A 25,609-nucleotide genomic window follows, 5' to 3' on the forward strand; every position below is an offset into this window, starting at 1 on the left:
CATGACTGGGCAGGGGCGCAGCCATGGGTGGGCCTGGGAGGGCATAGGCCCACCCACTTGGGAGCCTGGCACACCCAGAAGGGATCCAGGCCCAGGCAATCAGAATGAGTTTTTCCCCACAAAAGGGCTTTATTACAGACAGAAATACTCCTCAGTTTCATCAGCTGTCCGGTTGGCTGGTCTCAGACGGTCCCGCAGGTGAAGAAGCCAGATATGGAGGTCCTGGGCTGGCGTGGTTACACATGGTCTGCGGTTGTGAGGCTGGTTGGACGTACTGCCAAATTCTCTCAAACGACATTGGAGGCGGCTTATGGTAAAGAAATTAACATTCAATTCACTGGCAACAGCTCTGGTGGACATTCCTGCAGTCAGCATGCCAATTGCACGCAGTGGTGTAAAGTACTTAAGTAAAAATACTTTAAAGTACTGCTTAAGAAGTTTTTGGGGGTATCTGTACTTTACTTTACTATTTATATTTTTGACAACTTTTACTTTTACTTCACTACATTCCTAAAGAAAATAATGTACTTTTTACTCCATACATTTTCCCTTACACCCAAAAGTACAAAAGACAGGAAAATGGTCCAATTCACACACTTATCAAGAGAACATCCCTGGTCATCCCTACTGCCTCAGATCTGGCTGACTCACTAAACACAAATGCTTTGTTTGTAAATTATGTCTGAGTGTTGGAGTGTGCCCCTGGCTATCTGTCAAAAAAACAATTGTGCCGCCTGGTTTGCTTAATATAAGGAATTTGAAATGGTTTATAATTTTACTTTTTTAGAACATTTTAGCAATTCCATTTACTTTGATACTTAAGTATATTTAAAACCAAATACTTTTAGACTTTTACTCAAGTAGTATTTTACTGGGTGACTTTCACCTTTAATTGAGTCAATTTCTATTAAGGTATCTTTACTTTTACTCAAGTAGGACAATTGAGTACCTTTTCCACCACTGATTGCACGCTCCTTCAAAACTTGAGACATCTGTGGCATTGTGTTGTGTGACAAAACTGCACTTTTTTAGTGGCCTTTTATTGTCCCAAGCACAAGGTGCACCTGTGTAATGATACTGCTGTTTAATCAGCTTATTGACATGGCACACCTGTCAGGTAGATATATATCTTGGAGGAAGAAGAAATACTCACTAACAAGGATATAAAAAATATTTTTAAAATACATTTTTGAGAAATACATTTTTTGTGCCTTTGGAAAATGTCTGGGATCTTTTGTTTCAGCTAATGAAACATGGGACCAACACTCTACATGTTGCGTTTATATATATTTTGCATTGTACTTGGCTCTGGGCTATTTTATTAATAAACTATCATCATTATGACCATATCATTTTAACATTTTTAATTTTACCTTTCTTTAAACAAGAAGTCACAATGAGATTAAACATTTATTTTACAAGAGAGCCCTGTATACATTACAATATAAACAAAATAATAATGAGCTTGGTTTTACTTGTATTTAACACTAATTTAAGATCTGTAAGTGATTTCTGAGTCATGCTGAAGTTCACGAATGGCCTGCTGCACCGAGGTGGCAAAGGAATACAAAACTGTGTCATCTGCATAGAGATGAATGTTACAAGTATTAACAGTGTTTCCTATGTCATTAATATACAAGGTGAACAATAATGGACCCAAAATCAAACTCTGAGGAACACCTTTTTAAATCTCAAGAAATTCAGATTTAACCCCATCTGATGGGCCTGAGGTCTGTCGCTAAGATAATTCTGAAACCATAAAGAGGCTGTATATCCCAGGCCTATTTTTGATAACTTCTTCAGCAAAACAGAATGATCAACAGTGTCGATAAACAAGGCAGCACAGCTCTTTTTAGCATCCAAGGCATTGACAAGATCATTAACAGAGACACAGAAATAAGATTATTTGTGTAAATAGCAACAGCACCACGGTTGCCCTTCCTATCAGTCATAAACACATTGTAACGATCCATATCAACCTCCGAGTCCAGGGTTTTATCAGTTAACCAGGTTTCAGATAAAATAAAATAAATATCAGGGTCTGCCTGAGAGGCCCAGATCTTGACATAATCCCTTTTAGGTAATAAACTACGAATGTTAAGATGTAAAAATTTTAAATCTTTTCTGCATTTAAAATCACATGGAGTTTCAATACAAGTCAGATTATTTTGAGATTTCAGAACAACAGGAGACTCAAAGATTGGATTATACCTATTAGGAAAAGAAAACAAAGTAGAAATAGCAATTCCATTTCTCTGCTTAGCACCGTTAGGCATGTCACCACTATCAGATACAACATGTGGAACTTTCACAGTGACCAAAGAGGAGATGGTGAAATCTGATTTACATGTAATGCTAATATTGTCCTCACATCAATTTAGTTGACCAAGACCCTTCCCAATGTTTGATGACAACAGCCGGGAGCCATTTTCACCTAGGTGAATTCCATCTTCCGCAAAGTAGCCAGGCTTATTCCATGAGTCAAAATTGTCGACGAAGGACATTCCCAAGTCCTTGGTCAGACACATTAACCACTGGTGGAGAGACCAAAGATGGCTAAAACACTCAGTCCCGCAACGACGAGGAGATAGAATTGGGCCCGAGACAATTATATGTTCTGCTAATTAATGAGCATTCTCCAAGAGCTTTAAGAAATTGTCTTCTAACTTTACAGATTTCACACGTATAATATCATTAGACCCAATATACAACACAACTGTTTTCAGAGCAGGAATCTGTTTCTTGATGGTGGGCATGACTTCTAATAACTCCAATACCCTAGCTCCAGGAAAACAAAGTGTACGGGTATTTCAGACTTCCACCAATCCAACCATGGAGCTTCCCATAATAATGATTATGTTGTCCATTTCGAGCCGGAGCCCTCAGCCCAACCATAGCCCCACTAGGGGCTCCTCCAACTCGACCCGCACAAATTACAGAATTAGAATGAGTCATTAGAATTAGAATCATTCTATTTCTAGGTTTATGACATCATCTTCATCATTATGAGGGCAGATGTTGTGGATCAAGATTAGCCATCAGTCAACTTCAAATGAATATATAGCTGCAAGCAGCTGGGGTTCAAGCTTTGGCCACATAGTGCCACCATCATGACAAATTGGAAAGATTGCCAAATTCAATGATTACCAGTGTTGTATTATAGTGAAATTTAGATGAGTGAATGTTATGATATTTCTTTTGTTGCAATTATTTTCAGAGCAAGAGGGATTTTGAGCAATAATAAAGTTTTTTGCTTGAGTGATCAATGGATTGATCTATCTATATTTAGAGAAATAAGCTTCTGTTGATGACAACAGCCGGGAGGCATTTTCACCTAGGTGAATAAACTGTCATGGATCAAAGTCCATCTCGTTCATCAATGGTCCCTCCTATAGAGGACATGTCTTGAGTGGTTCAGGAGGTCAGCAAACTCACTGGGATCTCCATGAGCCAGATCATGGCATCCAGAACCTCCTTGGGAACGCCACTGACTTCTGTTTCCCAACTCCTTCCTTCCGTGACATCCTTGCATTCACCAATGCCACCTCTTCCTAGAGCCGCTTGGGGCTCCAAGGAACATGACTCAAATGAGATAAGCATTACTAGCCATTTGTCCTGACAGTATGTGGATAAGTCATGGCCTTTTGCAATCTACCCACGCTGTGAGGAACTGATCCGACAAGAAGGAATGCCTCCGCTGGAGAAGTATCCCTCTCCCACCGTGCCAAGGAAGAGATCGAAGAGTCGGGCAATGTCTTCCCTGTCGCTGAGGTCAGGGTGCTCTGAACCGACCCTGACCAGTATCAATGAGGAAGATGAGACTAAGGTGGTCCACCTGATCAGCCAGGCCGTGCATGAGGAGACTCCCATGGAAATAATGGCTGAGGTGGAAAAAGTGGCAAGTAAAGACTCCTCCAAGAAGAAGGCCTCCTTCTGGAGAAGACTGAGAGGTCTTTGTTGCCTGGGGAAGAAGAAGGCTGTTACTACAAAGAAGACTAAGGTGGAGGAGCATGAGCGGGTAAAATGGTCACTTTGCACAATCAAAGTCACAAAGGTTCAAATTTGTTTTAATTCTCTCTTGTAAATTCTATGTTTTCTGTTCCCTTTACAGGAGGATTCTGAAGATGCTATTTTCCCTACTGGGATTTCATTAAAATGCTCAGGAAATGATTGATGTCCTAAAACAGAACATTATTATAATATCTAAACATTTTACATGTCAGCATCTGTGTCTATTTCACATGTATGATACGTTTAGTGTTTTCCTTACATTATGCTCATTATAGTCAGAAGATTCAGTCAGATATTCAGTCCATGGTCAAGTGTCAGACTATAACTGGTTTAATGATACGGAAAGTAGCAAAAAACATAGATTACAAGCTTTACTAACTATTACAATAGTCTTCATTTTATAGGGACAACCGCTGGGGACGTTTACTTGAAAACCAAACATGTCACATAAACAACCACAGAAGAAAAAATAAACACAGACACAATTTTTTTTTAATTTAACCTTTATTAAACTAGGCAAGTCAGTTAAGTGTAGCCAGGTGGTAAAAGCTCATAGCTGTATTAATTTATATTCACTAGATGGCACTGCCCCTTTAAGAGATCCATAAATAGTGTGCAAGCGGTTAGGTGATTGCTCATGCGCAGTGTGTAAGAGTGAGAGCAAGCAATTATACTGGAGAGCTGTTGAAATCCATTGTGGGTCCAAGGTTACTTTAGATGGATTGACATGAGGATGTTAGCTTCTTGCTAGCTGAATACCAGTGCTCTCAGAACCATGTTGTGGTTGATGATAACATTATTTGAAGCTGCTGTATGGGTGAGATGAGGATCTACTGTTCCATGTGGGGTAAGGGTATCATGTGGACAGTGTGCTAAAAGCAGAGCCACTACCGTTTATGCATTTCACTTTGTACTTATTGTACTCAGATTGTTTTTATGCACTTTACTAACATATTTATTTCACTTGATTGTGGTTTAGACTGAACCTTACTTTATGGTGACTTCACCTTGCGGTGATATCCCTTCTACATTATCCTATTTTAAATTTAAGCTTCGACAGAACAAACAACCCCAAATTAGTTTGTGTCCTGTGCTGGGTTTACTTTCGCCAGGCTACATAAGAACAAATTCTTATTTACAATGACGGCCTACCAAAAGGCAAAAGGCCTACTGTGGGGACGGGGGCTGGGATTAAAAATATAGGACAAAACACACATGACAAGAGAGACACCACAACACTACATAAAGAGAGACCTAAGACAACAACACAGCATGGTAGGAAAACAACATGGTTGCAGCACAAAATGTGGTACAAACATTATTGGGCACAGACAACACCACAAAGGCAATACGATAGAGATAACAATACATCATGTGAACCAGCCACAACTGTCAGTAAGAGTGTCCATGATTGAGTCTTTGAATGAAGAGATGGTGATAAAACTGTCCAGTTTGAGTGTTTTTTGCAGCTTGTTCCAGTCGCTAGCTGCAGCGAACTGAAAAGAGGAGTGACCCAGGGATGTGTGTGCTTTGGGGACCTTTAACAGAATGTGACTTGCAGAATGGGTGTTGTATGTGGAGGATGATGGCTGTAGTAGGTATCTCAGATGGGAGGAGTGAGGCCTAAGAGGGTTTTATAAATAAGCATCAATCAGAGGGTCTTGCGACGGGTATACAGAGATGACCAGTTTACAGAAGAGTATAGAGTGCAGTAATGTGTCCTATAAGGAACATTGGTGGCAAATCCGATGGCCGAATGGTAAAGAACATCTAGCCGCTCGAGAGGACCCTTATCTGCCGATCTATAAATTACGTCTCCGTAATCTAGCATGGGTAGGATGGTCATCTGAATCAGGGTTAGTTTGGCAGCTGTGGTGAAAGAGAAGCGATTATGATAGAGGAAACCAAGTCTAGATTTAACCTTAGCCTGCAGCTTTGATATGTGCTGAGAGAAGGACAGTGTACCATCTAGCCATACTCCCAAGTACTTATATCAGGTGACTACCTCAAGCTCTAAACCCTCAGAGGTAGTAATCACACAAGTGGGGAGAGGGGCATTCTTCTTACCAAACCACATGACCTTTGTTTTAGAGGTGTTCAGAACAAGGTTAAGGGCAGAGAAAGCTTGTTGTAGAGTGTTTAACACAACATCCAGAGAGGGGCCAGCTGAGTATAAGACTGTATCATCTGCATATAAATGGATTACAAAGCTTCCTACTGCCTGAGCTATGTTGTGGATGTAAATTGAGAAGAGCATGAGGCCTAGGATCGAGCCTTGGGGTACTCCCTTGGTAACAGGCAGTGGCTGAGACAGCAAATGTTCTGACTTTATACACTGCACTATTTGAGAGTGGTAGTTAGCAAACCAGGCCAAAGTCAGCCATCAGACACCAATACTACTTGGCCGGCCCACAAGAATGAAATGGTCTACTGTATCAAAAGCTTTGGCCAAGTCAATAAAAATCGCAGCACAACATTGCTTAGAATCAAGGGCAATGGTGACATAATTTAGGACCTTTAAGGTTGCAGTGACACATTCCTAACCTGAGAGGAAACCGGATTGCATACCAGAGAGAATACAATAGACATCAAGAAAGTCAGTCAGTTGATTATGACAAGATTTTCCAACACTTTTGATAAACAGGGCAAAATAAAATTGGCCTATAACAGATAGGATCAGATTGATCTCCCCCTTTAAATAAAGGATGCACTGGCTGCCTTCCAAGCAATGGTAACCTCCCCAGAGAGAAGATACATGTTAAAAAGGTCAGCGATAGGCTTGGCAATGATAGAAAGGATCTAAACCAGGGCTGCCCAACCGTCTTCCTGGAGATCTACTGTCTTGTAGGTTTTCGTCCAACCCTAATGTAGCGTATCTGATTCAGCAAGTCTTGTTGAACAGGTCATTAATAGAATAAGGTGTGTTTTAGGGTAGGACTGAAAACCCACAAGATGGTAGATCTCCTGGAAAAGGGTTGGGCAGCCCTGATTTAAACCATCTGATGCTATTTTACGTTTCATAACATAAAAGTCATCCATGCCGTGGTCGATATGAAACACAATTTAAATGAGTCCTACCATAGATGGACTGTAAAAAGATCACGCATACAACAAATAATCTTTCTTCAGGACACGTCACTTCCGATTCAAAGTTTTACTTCCGAAAAGCCGCACATTTTCTCCCTCTTTCTTTTCGCTTAGAACGCCATCATGGGTCGCATGCACGCTCCTGGGTAAGCATGTGTTTCATTCGGAAATAATAAGCATATTGGTTTTTGTTATCCGTAGCTGGACCTTTTTACATTACCTTGTCAACCCCAACATATTTTTTTTGGACACATTTGGTTAAATGTCAACTATATTGATTTCTAGCTAGCTGGCTAACAACTAGCGTTCTGCCGCAACCGACACAGTGACATGATGGCCGCGCACACACTCCTGCCATGTTAGCCGACGGCTTATTCATTAAAATAATTATATGGGTTTTTAGTCGCATATGCGCGCACATTGGAACGGTAACAATGCATCCCCTCGATCAAGATTGTATTTAGTCTTTCATAAAATTGTTCTAAACCAGAACATTATTTGCCCATTCCAGTGCTAATGTTAGCGTAGTGTAGGCTAGTTAGCTATAGCTTCTACCTAATGCTAGGTAGGTACACTACATGACAAAGTATGTGGACACTCATTCCAAAATCATGGTCATTTAATATGAAATTGGTCCCCCCCTATTTGCTATAACAGCATACTTTTCTGGGAAGGCTTTCAACTCGATGTTTTTACATTGCTGCGGTGACTTGCTTTCATTCAGCCACAAGAGCATTAGTGAGGTCGGGCACTGATGTTGGGCTATTAGTCCTGGCTCGCAGTCGGCGTTGCAATTCATCTCAAAGGTGTTCGATGGAGTTGCGGTCAGGTCTCTGTGCAGGCAAGCCAGTCAATTTCTTCTACACACCTCAACAAACCATTTCTGTATGGACCTCGCTTTGTGCAAGGCAGTATTGTCATGCTGAAACAGTGAAGGGCCTTCCCAAACTGTTTTAAATGTTCTAATATTTTTACCCTTTTTTAAACTCTTGATCACTCGAGAGAATGCGTTTCTCTCTACTGCTTCGGGCCCAATGGAGGGGTGTTTCATAAAAATAAAATAAAAATCAACTAATTTGAAGGGATGTCCACATACTTTTGTGTGTATATATAGTGTAGCTAGTTACACAGTACGACACTAGCTAAATAACTAGCTAGCTAGTTGAAATGCATTATCTCAAGTCCAGGCGTGGCTATTTGTCATGATTTAACTAGCTACTGACTTACAGCTACTTTCCTTCTGTTTCAGCAAGGGCCTGTCCCAGTCTGCACTACCCTACAGGCGCAGTGTGCCCACCGTAAGTATGTAGTTGGTCATTAAACTTTTAGATGGTCAACTGGCATCTTGCTAGCTGTTTTGTAAAATATGTTAATGAATCTGGTCAACCTAGTAATGTGGCTACATGGTTTGCCATTATATCATCATTGATACAACTTTCACTGGAATGTACATGTCATATTGCCGAGTCTAGCTAAATACCTAACTTAAACTACAAAGGCTCACTCCTGTGAGTAGAAGGCTCAGTGGACAAAGGGGACATCATCAGTCTCTCAACCTCTGAAATGTTGTTCTACAGTGGCTGAAGGTTACATCTGATGACGTCAAAGAGCAGATCTTCAAGCTCGCCAAGAAGGGTCTTTCTCCCTCTCAGATTGGTAAGGACCTTGTTAATTTGTATGCTGTCCAGCTCTTTCCATAAAATTGCCACATTATGAACTGAGAAGACAATGACTTATGCACCCTAACCCAAAGGCCATATCAAATGAATGGTATGATTTTGTCAGGTGTGCTAAAATCAACATGTACCTTGTCGCCTTTCCCTGAAGCTGATGTGCCATTGAAAGTGAATTCAAGGTTCAACATTATCACTCCAGATTATTTACCCAGTTTTAGTCCTATGCATATTGTTACTCAAATTATTTTCCTCTCCATCCGTTTAGAACAAAAATTGAAAGGATTGTCCTGTGTTTTTTCTACAACCAAACCATTTTGAGTTTGGCTGACCCCCACACAAAGTACAAACCACAGAGGGGAAGCTACCAGGAGATGTAAATTAGAAAAGGCTGATACTACTATTCTCTCTCCAGGTGTGATCCTTAGGGACTCTCATGGTGTTGCCCAGGTGCGCTTTGTCACTGGAAACAAGATCCTGAGGATCCTCAAGTCCAAGGGCCTGGCCCCTGACCTGCCCGAGGATCTGTACCACCTCATCAAGAAGGCTGTTGCTATAAGGAAGCATCTGGAGAGGAACAGAAAGGTAACGACCTCTAGATGTCTGACTCCATTTAACTTCCAGGGAGGGAGACTGTTAAACCACCAGCATCTCAAGCAAAACTTAATGTTTGAAAATCCAACTAAATTGTGCCTCGCTGTAAAAATGTATTGATTGATGCTCAATGTGGACAGCCGGTGAGGTTGCTCTTGCATGGCTCCGTCTAAGTGGCTTATGGGAGCGTAGCACTGTACAGTGCCATGATGTACAGTCCCGTTCCACAACATTGTACAGCAAGCCTGTTCCCAGCCTTTGGGCTGGTGGGGACGGCGTCCTGCATATTCCTATGTCTTCCCAGAGCCTCTGGGCCATGACTGGGGAGGCAAACCATGTAGTGCACAAGTTAACTCAAAATTGTAATACCTGCATTTGCCATTGACCGTTTGAGATTTTTGACTATGCCGAAGGGCTGTTAAACTATAGTTTTTTTTTCTTGCAGGACAAGGATGCCAAGTTCCGTCTGATTCTCACTGAAAGCAGAATCCACAGATTGGCCCGTTACTACAAGACCAAGAGAGTTCTTGCCCCCAACTGGAAGTAGTACGTATTACCTCTTCACTGCTTTATTGACTTTTGGGAGAGCAAGTCAGCATGAAGGCATAGTACCTACTCTATTAATATTTTCAGTTTGTTAGTTCACTAAATGGCACACTTCATTGTCCTGTTCTTCCCTTGTAAGAGCTGAGATATTTCTTATGTGCTAGATAAACCTTGGAGGTAAATTAGCAGAATGGCTGTTCTGTGCCAACCTGCCAGTCCCCTTCATACATCTCCCTGCCACTCAGTGGTTCTAGTTAATTCTTACCAACTGCCAGAGGCATTACCTAAACTGGATAATTAGCAGTCTCGAGCAGGCTGAGAATATATACTAAAAAATGTTTACTGGTTGATCACCAGACTGCTTCTATTGTTAGTTGTTAAAATTTGCAGATGTTCAACTTTTTAGTTGATTACAGAACTTTACAGTACTAATCCCTTTTCCCTCTTGATCCACAGCGAATCCTCTACTGCTTCTGCTCTGGTGGCATAAGAGTCATTTTCACCAATAAAGATCCATTTGTAAGGATCTTGTCTGCTGTGTTTTTGTTTTAAAGAGGTGGAGTTCTATAAAGGGTGGTGAAAGTACACATGTTAGTACTTATAGTGAGAAATATAAACATGTAAAGTGTTGGTTTCTTGATTCATGAGCTAAAATAAAAGATCCCAGAAATGTTCCATAGGCACAAAATGCTTATTTCTCAATTTTGTGAGCACATTTTTTAATACATCCCTGTTACCATTTCTCCTTTGCAAGACAATCCATCCACCTGAAAGGTGTGACCTATCAAGGAGCTGATTAAACATGAATACACAGGTGCACATTGTTTTGGGGGGGGAAAGGACCCAATAAATGTGCGGTTTTGTCAATACAATGCCACAGATGTCTCAACTTGAGGGAGTGTACAACTGGCATGCTTACTACAGGAATGTTCAATAGAGCTGGTGTGAGAATTTAATGTTAATTTCTCTACCATGAGGCAACTCTGGTTTAGAGAATTTGGCAGTACAACCAACTGTCCTCACAACCTCAGGCCACATGTAAGCACACAAGCCCAGGATTTGACATCTGGCTGCGTAACGTGTGGGATTGTCTGGGGCAGGTGCTGAGGAGTATTTCAGGCTACTAAAACCCTTTTGTGGGAAGAAACTCCTGCTTGGCTAGATTTGGCTCCCAAGTGGGTGGGCCCATGGCCATGCCTTAACCTGGGCATGTGAAATTCATAGATTAGGGCCTAATGAATTTCAATTGACTTATTTCCTATGAACTTCCTCTAAGATCTTTTAAATTGTTGCAATTATATTTTTGTTGTGGTTGGAAAAATCCCCAGAGTAACTAACATGCCTTATTGCATAAATGGCTAACTAATTGTATTGATGTTTTAATTTAATAATCATTTCATTAGTATTTGAAAGTAATTTGAATTATATAAACACTTAAGCGTAGATTCATTGTTACCTTGTTAAATGTGTTCTATATAATTGGATGGAGAGCCTCTGGTTCCTAGGCAACCTGGTGCAGTGGTGTAGACTGCTGTGCTCTCCAGGCTTCCTCCCAGCTCTGACTCATAGCAGGAGGAAAAAAAAGTTGGAGACGATCTAACACTGGGCCTTCACATGCAATCAATGAGAAACCTTTGTTCTGTGGCATTTAGAGGCTAAATTAATGTATTCATGGTTTAATGATGGAGAAATGCTACTGTATTGAAGTGTTCAGTCATTATGTACAATTTTACCACAAGAGGGCAGCATTTAACTTAAATTACACTCAACCAAAGGTATGCCTTTAAAGGCTAAATGCCTGAACTTACTCCTTTTGATGGTACATGTTTGTGAAGCGGTTGAATTCAGCAGGCATATTTTTGCACATGCAACTGGTACATTTATCATGGGATGGTGGTTCTGATATTAAGTAAAAGTTAACGCACCACAGGCCACAAAGACTACTCTTCATCACTAGCAGTCTCGTAAACCCACAATCTTTAAGACTGCTAGGAAGCAGGAGTCTGATTAATGGAGCCTAACCTCTCACCCAGCAGTCCTGCTCACTTGGCCCCTCTGGGGAGACCGAGTGCAGGACCTGGAAGCGGTACTTACTCTTCATCCAGATGGAACCATACACCTGCCAGAAGATGATTCACTTCAACATCACCAACTTTTATTCTATGTCATTAGTCATCTTCCCCTTGAAGTATTATTCATATGATTAGACTAGTCTCTGCTTATGTGACATCAAAAGATATCCATCTTTAATTTGTCATTAATCATTGTAAATATTTGAAAGCCTCTGGTTTAGATATCTGTATATTTTGGCTGTCAGTAATCAAAGAAAACATTGTCTAAGATCATATTACCAATATGGTTCCTAAAGTTCCTTGAAAGCAGGAGCCTATAAATAGAAGCATTATTAAGTGGTGTGCTGTTCTGTGATCTTTTTTTTCTGGAGATTTAACATGCATTACTGAGGCTAGATTTATTCTGCTAAAAGAATAACTGGTAATGAAGGTGTCACACATTGTATTGATTTTGTATCAGTATATATTGGTGTATCAGTATCTGTGTTGGACAGGGGCATGGTTTTAGTGCCTGAGGAGTGAAATGCCATCTTGGTGTGATATATCAGATTGCCTGTAAGATCTTTATTGCATTTGCTGCAGAGCCCCTTCAGCTAGCACTGATTCAGCCGGAGCTGCTGCCTCCTAGGAGAGGACGATAACATTGAGTCACCTTGCTGCATTGTRAGCCTCTGGCAGTGGAGAGGCAGGAATCAGCAGCAGCGCCTATACTGCAGAGCTGCGCAGGACTGTGCATCACTACCGTGTGTGTTAGAGGGAGAGAGAGAATAGTGGAGAAAGGTTGACTGGGGACTGCAGTGTTATGTCCCCCTCTGCCCCAGGGTTCATGGTTTGGAGTTTTTCTCTGTCTGAAATGCTTTCGGTGAATACACACCACCCCAGTGTAGACGACTGATCCCAGTTAAAATGCTCATGTTTTTCAGAGTTTGTGGGGTGTCTCCAGGACTGAGTTGCTGCAGAGGGATTCAGTGGAATGAGAAAGGCAGATTGTCAGGAGAGTTGTTCAAGGACTCTATAACTGTGGTCCCATGGGATAAGAGAGCTGTCAACCTCTCAACGCTGACCCTCTCCCTGAGCAGCCTTTCTTTGAATGCCTAATGCAGCGTTTATGTGCTAGAGGGAAGTAGGAAACTCAGAAAGATCCAACTTGCTAACTGGTTGTAGTTATACACGTGCCACATTCAATTGACATTTCAGAGTTTCCTAGTTCTGACTAGCATGTGAACACGGTATAACATCACCACTCTGAGAGTTCCTGTCACTCATCTGCAGCAATAAGTTATTCTTTATGTTCCATTGACATTTTCAAAAGTTGTTTTCAAGTGCTTATTTGTGTGTGTTATACTGATACAATAAAACAAACAATAGCGTGATATTTGGCTCACCTAACTTCACCTAGTGTTTGCAGAGTCAACAATGAAGACAGACCACCACCACTACGGAAACACGACCTCAATATGCCAGCCTCCATCATTTTCTTCAACTTCTGGCTTAGTTTGTTTTAATTAAATTTTTTATTTAAAATGTATTTAACTAGGCAAGTCAGTTAAGAACGTATTCTTATTTACAATAACGGCCTGGCAAAAGGCCTCCTGCGGTGACGGAGGCTGGGATTAAAGATAAAAATATAGGACAAAACACACATCACGACAAGAGAGACACCACAACACTACATAAAGAGAGACCTAAGACAACAACATAGCATGGAAGCAACACACAACACAGCATGGTAGCAACACAACATGACAACAACATGGTAGCAGCACAAAACATGCCACAAACATTATCGGGCACAGACAACAGCACAAAGGCAAGAAGGTAGAGACAACAATACATCTCGCAAAGCAGTGAAAAAAAAGAGCTTGTTTGATGTATAATATCTGTAGTCAAATGGGTTTGGAGAATAAGCGTGTTTGATTTCACACCATCATTCCAGAGGAACAGTACATCAAACCAATGGGGGACAGGCCAGCAAAGCCTCCTCCATAGGGATTCAGTGATCAAATATTTATAATGCAGTGGGGTGTTTGATGCTTTCTGCTCCCTTGGAGTGTACTCTGGGTTGTTTTAGTCCAGGAAGGAAGGAGATTGATAACCTTTACCTAACAGGAAGCCCATGAGGATATGGAGAGTTATTTCTCTTCTTTTAGTCCTTTTAAAAATGTATTAGACCAGGAGATAAAACACTGCATTGGTAAAAAAGGCCTGATGGCAGTACTAATTTTTATTTAACTAGGGAAGTCAGTGAAAAACTAATTCTTATTTACAATGACAGCCTAGGAACAGTGGGTTAACTGCCTTGTTCAGGGCAGAACGACAGATTTTTACCTCGTCAGCTCAGGAATTCGATCTAGCAACCTTTCGGTTACTAGTCCAACGCTCTAACCACTAGGCTACCTGCCACCCCATATATATTGAGATGTAATCCACTCATTCTGAATCATGAGGAATACGTGTATTCAAATGGCTACAGTAAAAATAAAGGTTGTCATAAAGACATTGGAGAGAGGCCAGACATTATATGTTGATGTCTTCCTTTTTTGATGTCCAGTGATACAGCTCTTTTCCTTCTTTACTTATGGAGATGTAGCCTGCTGTGTACTCTATACTGTGACTTTGAGCTTTGCCTCACACACCCCAAGTTAAATTTATGGGCAGCATCAGGAAATTGGGCAGGTCTGTTTGATGCAGCGTAAGCATTATTGTAATGTGTCATGGTTGGGAAGGCTCTCTGTCCTTAAGGCCTGCAGCTGCAGTGAGAGAGACGTGAAGCTGACAGATCCACAGCTAAACCAGCTTTGTGTGTACATGCCACACACACTGCCACACACACACACACAGAGTCGGATTGTAGATGCATCATTAATTCACTTACTGCCATTTAACATATTGTCAGCCATACCACACAATAAAGCTGGCTATTTATAGCCTTTCTCTGATGACACAATGGCCGCCTGAGCAGTTGCTTATTTTTTATGTGAACTTGCCCTGCTCTTGAGAGAGGTCCTGCCATGTCAGTGTATTTTTGTTATTGGGAAGTCTCTCACTCAGAGAAACCTGAAAGCTGCTGGACCTGGGGTGTGAGGACTGTGAGGACAATGTAAGGCGTGGGATAATAGTCCCATTACAGCAGAGCCAGATGCATGTTTTAGGAAATTTCTGTCAGTATCCAATTTTGACAGTGCAGCTTCAGGCAATATTTACCGTTAAAGAAATACAGATTTCCTTAGCCGATACCGATGTAGACGTAATTTGATCACTCTTTTGTTGTTGAGAATCTTTCTGTAACCTTTTTCAACATCTATCCAACATATTAGCCCAACACATGATACATTTCTGAAATCCTCAAGATGTTGCCATAGCCATGGGAAGTAAGGGTGCTGAAGCACCCCCTGATGATTCAAAATTATTAAAATTTTAATTAAATAAAAAATGAGCGGATGTCACGACTTCCACCGAAGGTGGCTCCTCTCCCTGTTCAGGCGGTGCTCTGCGGTCGTCGTCACCGGTCTACTAGCTGCCACCGATTCCTTTTCCCTTTTCTGTTGGTTTTGTCTTGATTGTTTTCACCTGTACCTTATTTGTTGTTTATCCAGGGCTATTTAAGCCTTCAGGGCCTGCCTGCTTTTGTGCGGGCTTATTTCCTTTCTGTCAGTGGATGTTTGTGTTTTGTTCCTATACGGATTGTTTGCTGTCCTGTTTTTGTGGTCATTGTGCCTGTTGTTTTGGCTTGACTCAGCTTGGAATAAATACGTCTCATTTGGAAACTTTGCTCTCTGCACCTGACTCCACACCCACCACTGACAGAAGCCCGCACCCTGACCATGGAGTCAGCAGGAGCAGCTGCGCCCCCCCTCCCATCCATGGAAGAGCGTGTCCTCCATCACACGGCCATCCTACACCGAATATGGACGGCGATGGACCAGATGATGGAGAGAATGGACAGATGGGAGAGGAGTGGCCTCCCTACCTCGTCTCTAGCTCCTCTTCCGCCTGCTCTACCAACTTCTCCGGCGGCGTCCGGACCCAGCGCTCTTCGGCTCGCGCCCCCGAGGGAGTACGATGGAACGGCTGCCGGGTGCAAGGGATTCTTGCTCCAGCTAGAGCTGTACCTGGCTACCGTTCGCCCGACTCCCTCTGGAGAGGAGAGTGTGAGCGTCCTCGTCTCCTGTCTGACAGGCAGAGCCCTGGAGTGGGCCAACGCGGTCTGGGAGAGTCCAGACTCCACAAGGGACCACTACCCTGAGTTCACCCGCCGGTTCTGGGCTGTGTTCAAACACCCACCGGAGGGTCGAGCGGCGGGTGAACGGCTGTTCCACCTTAGGCAGGAGACGAGGAGTGCGCAGGACTTCGCGCTGGAGTTTCGGACCCTGGCCGCTGGAGCGGGGTGGAACAACAGGGCCCTGATGGACCACTACTGGTGTAGCCTCCGGGAGGACGTCCGCAGGGAGCTAGCTTGTCGGGACGTCACCCTCACCCTGGATGAGCTCATCGACATGTCGATCCGACTGGACAACCTGCTAGCTGCCCGCGGGCGTCCAGAGCGGGTGCTGTTTGTTCCGCCCCCCAGCACTCCCGCTCCAACACCCATGGAGTTAGGGGGGGCCGCATCTAGGGGAACCGGAGGAGGAGTCTCCTCCTGCACCAGTTGTGGTCGGAGAGGGCACACTGCCGATCGGTGCTGGAGGAGCTCGTCTGGGAGTCGAGAGGGCAGGCAGAGAACTGCTCGGACACCCCAGGTGAGTCAGCACCAGACTCATTCAGAGCTCCCTGTTGGTCACATGTTCATACTAATCTCTTTTCCTGAGTTTTCCCGCTCTTTCCAGCATAAGGCGCTAGTCGATTCAGGTGCAGCTGGGAGTTTTATGGATCGCGGACTCGCTCTTAAATTAGGGATTAGGGCCGACCGTTAGGGTCAGGGCTGGTCAGGGAGGCCACGGTTCCACTGGACATGGTAACGCAGGGGGGTCATAAGGAGCGGATTAGTCTCTTCCTTATTGATTCGCCTGTGTTTCCAGTGGTGCTAGGGATTCCCTGGCTATTCACAATCCTAAGATTTCATGGAAACAGGGGGCTCTAAAGGGGTGGTCAGAGGAGTGTTCAGGTAGGTGTATAGGAGTTTCCATCGGTGCAACGACGGTGGAGAGTCCAGACCAGGTTTCCACTGTGCGCATTCCCTCAGAATATGCCGATTTGGCTATCGCCTTCTGTAAAAAGAGGGCAACCCAATTACCACCTCATCGACGAGGGGAWTGCGCGATAAAMCTCCAGGTAAACGYAGCACTTCCCAGGAGTCACGTGTACCCRCTGTCACAGGAGGAGAYAGTGKCTATGGAGACATATGTCRCTGAATCTCTGGGACAGGGGTACATTTGGCCCTCCACGTCACCCGTCTCCTCGGGTTTCTTTTTTGTGAAGAAGAAGGAGGGAGGTCTGCGTCCGTGCATTGATTATAGAGGTCTAAATTCCATCACAGTGGGGTTTAGTTACCCGCTACCTCTCATCGCTATGGCGGTGGAATCATTTCAYGGAGCGCGCTTTTTCACAAAACTGGATCTCAGGAGCGCGTATAACTTGGTGCGTATCCGGGAGGGAGATGAGTGGAAGACCGCGTTTAGTACCACATCTGGCCATTATGAGTACCTCGTCATGCCGTATGGGTTGAAGAATGCTCCAGCCGTCTTTCAATCCTTCGTAGACGAGATTCTCAGAGACCTGCACGGCATAGGGTGTGGTGGTGTATATCGATGACATTCTGATCTATTCCGCCAAACGCGCCGCGCATGTGTCTCTGGTGTGCAAGGTACTTGGGCGACTGGTGGAGCATGACCTGTACGTCAAGGCTGAGAAATGTGTGTTCTCCAAACAAGCCGTTTCCTTCCTGGGGTATCGCATTTMCACATCTGGGGTGGTGATGGAGTGTGACCGCGTTGCAGCCGTGCGTAATTGGCCGACTCCGACCACGGTAAAGGAGGTGCAGGGGTTTTTAGGGTTTGCCAATTACTACCGGAGGTTTATCCGGGGTTTTGGCCAGGTGGCTGCTCCCATTACCTCACTGCTAAAGGGGGGCAGGTGCGTTTGCGGTGGTCAGCGGAGGCGGGCAGAGCTTTTAGTCATCTGAAGGCGCTGTTTACCGATGCACCCGTATTGGCTCATCCGGACCCCTCTTTGGCATTCATAGTGGAGGTGGACACGTCCGAGGCTAGGGTTGGAGCCGTGCTATCACAGCGCTCGGGCACGCCGCCACAGCTCCCCCCCTGCGCTTTTTTCGAGGAAGCTTGGTCCGGCGGAGCGAAACTATGACTTGGGGGACCGGGAGTTGCTGGCTGTGGTAAAAGCTCTGAAGGTGTGGAGACATTGGCTTGAGGGGGCTAAACACCCTTTTCTCATCTGGACTGACCACCGTAATCTGGAGTACATCCGGGCAGCGAGGAGACTGAATCCTCGCYAGGCAAGGTGGGCCATGTTTTTCACCAGATTTAGGTTCACCATCTCCTATAGACCAGGTTCCMTTAACACTAAGGCCGACGCGCTGTCCCGTCTCTATGACACCGAGGAGCGGTCCATCGATCCTACTCCCATACTTCCAGCTTCATGTCTGGTGGCACCGGTGGTATGGGAGGTGGACGCGGACATCGAGCGAGCGTCACGGTTGGAACCCGCGCCACCACAGTGTCCAACGGGTCGTAAGTACGTGCCGCTTGGTGTTCGTGACAAATTGATCCGGTGGGCCCATACACTACCCTCTTTGGGTCATCCGGGAATTGGGAGGACAGTGCGGGGTCTTAGGGGGAAGTACTGGTGGCCCACTTTAACAAAGGATGTGAGGTTTAATGTCTCCTCCTGTTCAGTGTGCGCTCAGAGTAAGGCTCCTAGACACCTGCCTAGAGGGAAGTTACAGCCCCTCCCCATTCCACAACGGCCTTGGTCACATCTGTCGGTGGATTTCCTCACCGACCTTCCCCTGTCTCAGGGGAACACTACGATCCTGGTCGTTGTGGATCGGTTTTTGAAGTCCTGCCGTCTCCTCCCGTTGCCCGGTCTCCCTACAGCCCTGCAGACTGCGGAGGCCCTGTTTACCCACGTCTTCCAGCACTACGGGGTGCCTGAGGACATTGTTTCTGATCGGGGTCGCCAGTTCACGTCCCGAGTTTGGAGGGCGTTCATGGAGCGTCTGGGGGTCTCGATCAGCCTGACTTCAGGTTTTCACCCCGAGAGCAATGGGCAGGTGGAAAGAGTGAACCAGGATGTGGGTAGGTTTCTGCGGTCATATTGCCAGGACTGGCCAGGAGAATGGGCGAGGTACGTCCCATGGGCGGAGGTGGCTCAAAACTCACTCCGCCACTCCTCCACAAACATGTCGCCTTTCCAGTTTCTGTTGGGCTACCAGCCGGTTCTGGCACCGTGGCATCAGAGCCAGACCGAGGCTCCTGCGGTGGAGGAGTGGGTGCAGCGCTCAAAGGAGACCTGGAGAGCTGTCCAGGAATCGCTCAAACGGGCTGGTGGGCGGCAGAAGGTGAGTGCTGACCGCCACTGCAGTAAGGCCCCCGTGTTCGCACCGGGGGACCGGGTCTGGCTCTCGACCCAAAACCTGCCCCTCCGCCTGCCCTGCCGGAAGCTGGGTCTGCGGTGTGTGGGGCCATTTAAAGTCCTGAGGAGGATAAACGAGGTGTGTTATAGGTTACAGCTCCCTTCTTACTATCGCATTAACCCCTCCTTTCATGTGTCTCTCCTCAGGCCGGTGGTAGCTGGTCCCCTGCAGGAAGGTGATGTGCAGGAGGTCCCTCCGCCCCCTCTGGACATCGAGGGGCCCCCGGCGTACACGGTACGTTCCATTCTGGACTCTAGACGCCAGGTGAGGGGCCTGCAGTACCTCGTGGATTGGGAGGGGTACGGTCCGGAGGAGAGGTGCTGGGTACCGGTGGAGGACATCTTGGATCCATCACTGCTGAGTGATTTCCACCGCGTCCATCCGGATTGCCCTCCGGGTCGTCCTCGAGGCCGGTGTCGGCGTGCTGCAGGAGCAGTCACGACTTCCACCGAAGGTGGCTCCACTCCCTGTTCGGGCGGCGCTCTGCGGTCGTCGTCACCGGTCTACTAGCTGCCACCAATTCCTTTTCCCTTTTCTGTTGGTTTTGTCTTGATTGTTTTCACCTGTACCTTATTTGTTGTTTATCCAGGGCTATTTAAGCCTTCAGGGCCTGCCTGCTTTTGTGCGGGCTTATTTCCTTTCTGTCAGTGAATGTTTGTGTTTTGTTCCTATATGGATTGTTTGCTGTCCTGTTTTTGTGGTCATTGTGCATGTTGTTTTGGCTTGACCCAGCTTGGAATAAATACGTCTCATTTGGAAACTTTGCTCTCCTCGCCTGACTCCACACCCACCACTCCTAGCTATCGTGACAGCGGAGAAAAATAATTGTCACTGATCTTACCCTGTGCGTCGTGGGGTGAGCTTCCTGTTTGAAGCTCACCCCACAATTAAGTGATGTGATTCTGATCATGTGATTTCTCTGTAGGCTTGCACATTTTGGGGAATATTCAGAGGTGAAAACTTACCGTGGGAATTAACTGGAATTAATATTAATACCATTTAAATGTAGATTGTTTTTTGCATTGGATATATTACCAAATCATATGGATACATAAACCTTTTACCTTATCATAAGTAGACATAATTGTAAATTATTAAATCCTTCCAATAGAAATAAAATATATTTTTTTAGTTATGAATCAAACTTTAATTAAATGATTTCACTGAACAACAAAAGAAAGGGAATATTGAATGATCCCCAATGATCCATCGCATCTCCCAAAAACGTTTTCAACATACATCTAAAATTATAGTCTTGAAACTAAAGCTTTGGTTGTCTTCCTCTCAGGCTTCCATGTCTTCTCCCTGGACCTCCTTAATGTCTACCTCAATCAGACTCTGAGGCCTCATCTTCACTGTCACTTTCCAACCTTGTTGAGGATAGCTCATTGTCAGGCTGAAAAAGCCTCAAATTTGCCCGGTAGGCCACCAATTTTTCAACCTTTGTATTGGTCAGCCTGTTGCGTTCTTTGGTGTGTGTGTTCCCAAACAAGGACCAGTTGCCCCCCGAGGCGGCTGATGTTGGTGGGATTTGGAGGATGATGGAGGCAACAGGGGAAAGAGCCTCAGATCCACAAAGTCCCTTCCACCAGGTGGCTGATGAGATATGTTGGCACGTCTGCCATATTGCATCTCCATCCCAAAGCCCTTGCTTGGAAGTGTACTTCGCCAGACTGCCAAGAAACTTGCCCTCACCCAGGCCAAGGTGGCGAGACACGGTAGTGATGACACCATAGACCTTGTTGATCTCTGCACCAGACAGGATGCTCTTGCCAGCATACTTGGGGTCCAACATGTACGCTGCGGCGTGTATGGGCTTCAGGCAGAAGTCTTCACGCTTTTTGATGCATTTCAGAACTGCAGTTTCCTCTGCTTGGATCAACAGTGAAGTGAGCAGGGCAGTACGGATTTCTTCTCTTACATCTGCAAGCAGAGTCTGAACATCAGACAGGATGGCACTGTCTCCTTCAATCCGTGCAATGGCTACTGCTATAGGTTTCAGGAGTTTCAGGCTGCTTACCACTCTCTCCCAAAATACATCATCCAGGAGGATCCTCTTGATGGGGCTGTCCATTTCAGCAGACTATGATATGGCCATTTCTTGGAGAGACTCCTTCCCCTCCAAGAGATTGTCAAACATGACAATACCACCCCAATGGGTGTTGCTGGGCAGCTTCAATGTGGTACTCTTATTCTTCTCACTTTGCTTGGTGAGGTAGATTGCTGCTATAACTTGATGACCCTTCACATACCTAACCATTTCCTTGGCTCTCTTGTAGAATGTATCCATTGTTTTCAGTGCCATGATGTCCTTGAGGAGCAGATTCAATGCATGAGCAGCACAGCCAATGGGTGTGATGTGATTGCATTGTCTGTCACCAGTGCAAATACCTTCTGTGGTCCAAGGTCATTGATGACTGTCTTCAGCTCATCTGCAATGTAGAGACTGGTATGTCTGTGCTCTTGTAGAATACTGGTTGAGGAGTGGAGATGATGTAGTTAATTATTCCTTGCCCACGAACATTCAACCACCCATCAGAGATGATTGCAATACAATCTGCTTTCCCTATGATTTGCTTGACCTTCACTTGAACTCTGTTGAACTCTGCATCCAGCAAATTAGTAGATAAAGCATGTATGGTTGGAGGGGTGTATGCTGGGCGAAGAACATTCAGAAATCTCTTCCAATACACATTGCCTGTGAGCATCAGAGGTGAACCAGATGCATACACAGCTCGAGCAAGACATTCATCAGCATTTCTCTGACTACGTTCCTCCATTGAGTCAATAAAACGTCTGATTCCACCAGGAGGACCATGAGCTGTTGCTATCGATAAGGTGTCTGATTCATCATTTGTACCTCGTATAGAGGTAGAAAGACTTTTGTCAGAGGTTGCTTGTTGTGAGCGCTGAGGGAACTTTATGCACTTGGCCAGATGATTATGCATCTTTGTTGCATTCTTCACATATGATTTGGCACAGTATTTGCAAATGTACACAGCTTTTCCTTCTACATTAGCTGCAGTGAAATGTCTCCACACATCAGATAGTGCACGTGGCATTTTCCTGTAAAGATTAGAACGAAATTAGTTAAAAAAATACAATTCCATGTACAGATAAATAGTTAAGGAGTTAGATTAAACAACTCCTTTGTAAGATAAATGTTTTAAAATGAAACATGCATGGAAACAGGTGAATTAACACTCTTCAGTTAGCAGGCTCAAGCAAGCTAAAACCCACATGGTAGCAAAAACGAACTAGCAGAAATTGTTAACAAGTTAGAAATGATTTAAACACACTTTGCTGTAGGCTACTATTAGTTAACTGGTGCTGCCACCACCATGCTTCACCGTAGCGATGGTGCCAGGTTTCCTCCAGACGTGAAGCTTGGCATTCAGGCAAAAGTTCAATCTTGGTTTCATCAGACCAGAGAATCTTGTGTTTCATGGTCTTTAGGTGCCTTTTGGCAAACTCCAAGTAGGCTGTCATGTGCCTTTTACTGAGGAGTGGCTTCCGTCTGGCCACTCTCCCATAAAGGCCTGATTGGTGGAGTACTGCAAAGATGGTTGTCCTTCTGGAAGGTTCTCCCACCTCCACAGGGCGGCCAGGTCTAGGAAGAGTCTTGGTTGTTCCAAACTTCTTCCATTTAAGAATGATGGAGGCCATTGTGTACTTGGGGACCTTCAATGCTGCAGACATTTTTTGGTACCCTTCCTCAGATCTGTCTCAACACAATCCTGTCTCGGAGCTCTACGGACAATTCCTTTTGACCTCATGGCTTGGTTTTTACTCTGACATGCACTGTCAACTGTGGGACCTTATATAGACAGGTGTGTTGCTTTCCAAATCATGTCCAATCAATTGCATTTTGCACCGGTGGATTCCGATCAAGTTGTAGAAACATCTCAAGGATTGTCAATGGAAACAGGATGCACCTGAGCTCAATTTCGAGTATCATAGCAAATGGTATGAACACTTATGTAAATAAGATATTTATGTTTTTAATTCTTAATAAATGAGTTTTTGCTTTGTCATTATGGAATATTGTGTGTAGATTTATGAGGGGAAAAAATAATTTAATCAATTTTAGAATAAGGCTGCAACGTAACAAATTGTGGAAAAAATCTATTGGTGTGAATACTGTATGGGAGATTAGGGGCCAGGGCTTCCCTCACCATCAACAAAACACTAAATAATGGAATGTCGCATCCCTCCAATAGAGATCCAAACACATCTATGCCAAGGCGCATTGAAGCCGTTCTGGCTGCTCGTGGTGGCCCAACGCCCTATTAAGACACTATATGTTGGTGTGGTCTTTATTTTGCCAGCTACCTGCTACCTTCCACAGGTCATAGGTTTAAAGGCTATCTTAGATTCATCAGGAAATGCTATATAATTTGTAGTTTAGGCTACTGTAGGTGACGTCATTATTGCAGGAAAATCGTTCAGCTGAGTTTTGGAATTTACGTGTGATGGACTATTGTTTAGGAATGTTAATCTTCTCAAATAACAGGGCGTTAATGCTGAAATCTTTTCAACGCATTCCGTATGTGTAATTACTGTAGCTGCACCCTTGTGATGCATAATAATACTGCGCTTGATTGAACTGAATTGGAGAACCATGTTTTACGCACCGCATTTGATTCAACCACAGCCAATCACGCACGCTTTGGTATGTCTACCCCCCTTTTTCGTCGGCTAAAAGTGGAACAAAGACGCGCTGGCTTTAGGACTTTTTTATAAGTTTGGTCTTCCCCTTTAAAAGTCTACAGCCCTAGCGGTGATCATTGGTCTGAAAACTCTGCGGAGGGGAGAAGAGAATGAAATAGCTTGAACAAGAAGCCGGGATCATGGCGGCACCGCTCGGGCGGGACACTCTACCTGACCACTGGTCCTATGGAGTTTATCGAGATGGCAGGGTCTTCTTCATCGAGTGAGCATGCACTGTGATGTTTTAACTTAAAGTTTTACTGATGAAACGGGTTAATTGCGCAGTTATTCACGTTATCCTCGTCCAGTAACAGGTGTCTTTCTTTCAGTGATAAAACTCACAGCACTACTTGGCTCCATCCTCGTACGAGTGAACCTGTCAACTCTGGACACATGATACGATCAGGTACGCGCAGGAATTAATAATACTATATTTCATGACTGCTGTGCACATCGTGCTTTAGCTTACCGCTTCTAGATATGTATAGATTCACGCAGCCCATTGTATTTATGTTTTAGATTTACCACTGGGATGGGAAGAAGGATTCTCGGACGAGGGGGCCAGCTACTTCATTAAGTGAGTGCAGCTTTATGTTGTTAATGTATGGGATGTGCGTGACTCCAATAACGTCAGATTCGAGCTCAAATAGCTCATAGCTGTAGGAGTATTGTTGTGTCGGATGCACGCTTGAAGGCATGTAGTCTTTTAAATGTATCAATTGCAGCGGGTTGAGCAATGATGACGTTGCAATGCAAACCATTACTTTCCTTCTCACGGTTACACATAAAAATACCCCAGGTGTTCATGGATACAATGTTGCACTAGGACACAACGCACTGGTTTGTTGATTTGGTTGATCATTTCTGAATGTCACAGAGTAGCCTATTGCTCCTGACTAGCCCCTTATGAGACCACTATTAAGCTACAGGCTGAACGATAACAAATGCTGTATAGCATAGCATAACCTACTACTTCATGCAAATGTTTACACAAGGATTTCTGCTATGTTAGTCTATTCAGGCTTTATATGATACAGTATCTTGTAATGTCATTGCCAACAGTGGCGGTCAGAGCCGTTTAAGACGTTTTTTTTCATGAGCATGGCCTTATTTTATTACAGCAAATTGGATGACTGTCATTCATATTCCATTCACCCAGTTCAATGTAACAGCAATAGGTTTAGGCTACTACATGATACTCACATTTTCCCTATACCCATCATGAGGTTGCTACAATGTAGCCTATGAATGAAAGTTTACAACATAGGTGCACGCACACAGGTCAAGAGACAAATTTGAGGTTACAGACAGTGACATTCAATACA

At 44.4% G+C, this 25,609-nt stretch overlaps 2 protein-coding genes and 3 non-coding genes across 5 annotated transcripts in view; all 5 read left to right on the plus strand.

Annotated features, from left to right (window-relative positions):
* Nucleotides 1-7,141: 7,141 nt before the first annotated feature.
* On the plus strand, nt 7,142-10,437 carry LOC111969488 (small ribosomal subunit protein uS15). Its single transcript, XM_023995660.3, has 6 exons — nt 7,142-7,244; nt 8,348-8,396; nt 8,676-8,754; nt 9,187-9,356; nt 9,811-9,911; nt 10,368-10,437. Exons 1-6 carry the CDS (start codon nt 7,222-7,224, stop codon nt 10,399-10,401), a joined length of 456 nt encoding a protein of 151 aa, XP_023851428.1. The 5' UTR covers nt 7,142-7,221; the 3' UTR covers nt 10,402-10,437.
* LOC111969589 (small nucleolar RNA SNORA68) lies at nt 8,833-8,964 on the plus strand. Its single transcript, XR_002878010.1, has one exon. It is a non-coding gene; the product is annotated as a small nucleolar RNA SNORA68 (small nucleolar RNA).
* LOC111969584 (small nucleolar RNA SNORA73 family) lies at nt 9,493-9,715 on the plus strand. The gene has a single exon (XR_002878005.1). It is a non-coding gene; the product is annotated as a small nucleolar RNA SNORA73 family (small nucleolar RNA).
* LOC111969597 (small nucleolar RNA SNORA19) lies at nt 10,016-10,143 on the plus strand. The gene has a single exon (XR_002878018.1). It is a non-coding gene; the product is annotated as a small nucleolar RNA SNORA19 (small nucleolar RNA).
* A 13,939-nt stretch (nt 10,438-24,376) lies between the features above and the next one.
* LOC111969143 (pleckstrin homology domain-containing family A member 7) overlaps nt 24,377-25,609 on the plus strand; it is a 142,264-nt gene continuing 141,031 nt past the window's right edge. The window contains exons 1-3 of the mRNA XM_070445479.1: nt 24,377-24,507; nt 24,614-24,690; nt 24,804-24,861. Of these exons, the coding sequence (XP_070301580.1) occupies nt 24,425-24,507; nt 24,614-24,690; nt 24,804-24,861 (218 nt within the window). The 5' untranslated portion in view covers nt 24,377-24,424. The remainder of the gene's footprint in view (nt 24,508-24,613; nt 24,691-24,803; nt 24,862-25,609) is intronic.

Source organism: Salvelinus sp. IW2-2015, linkage group LG10, assembly GCF_002910315.2.
Source record: "Salvelinus sp. IW2-2015 linkage group LG10, ASM291031v2, whole genome shotgun sequence".
In the NCBI taxonomy this organism is placed as follows: domain Eukaryota; kingdom Metazoa; phylum Chordata; class Actinopteri; order Salmoniformes; family Salmonidae; genus Salvelinus; species Salvelinus sp. IW2-2015.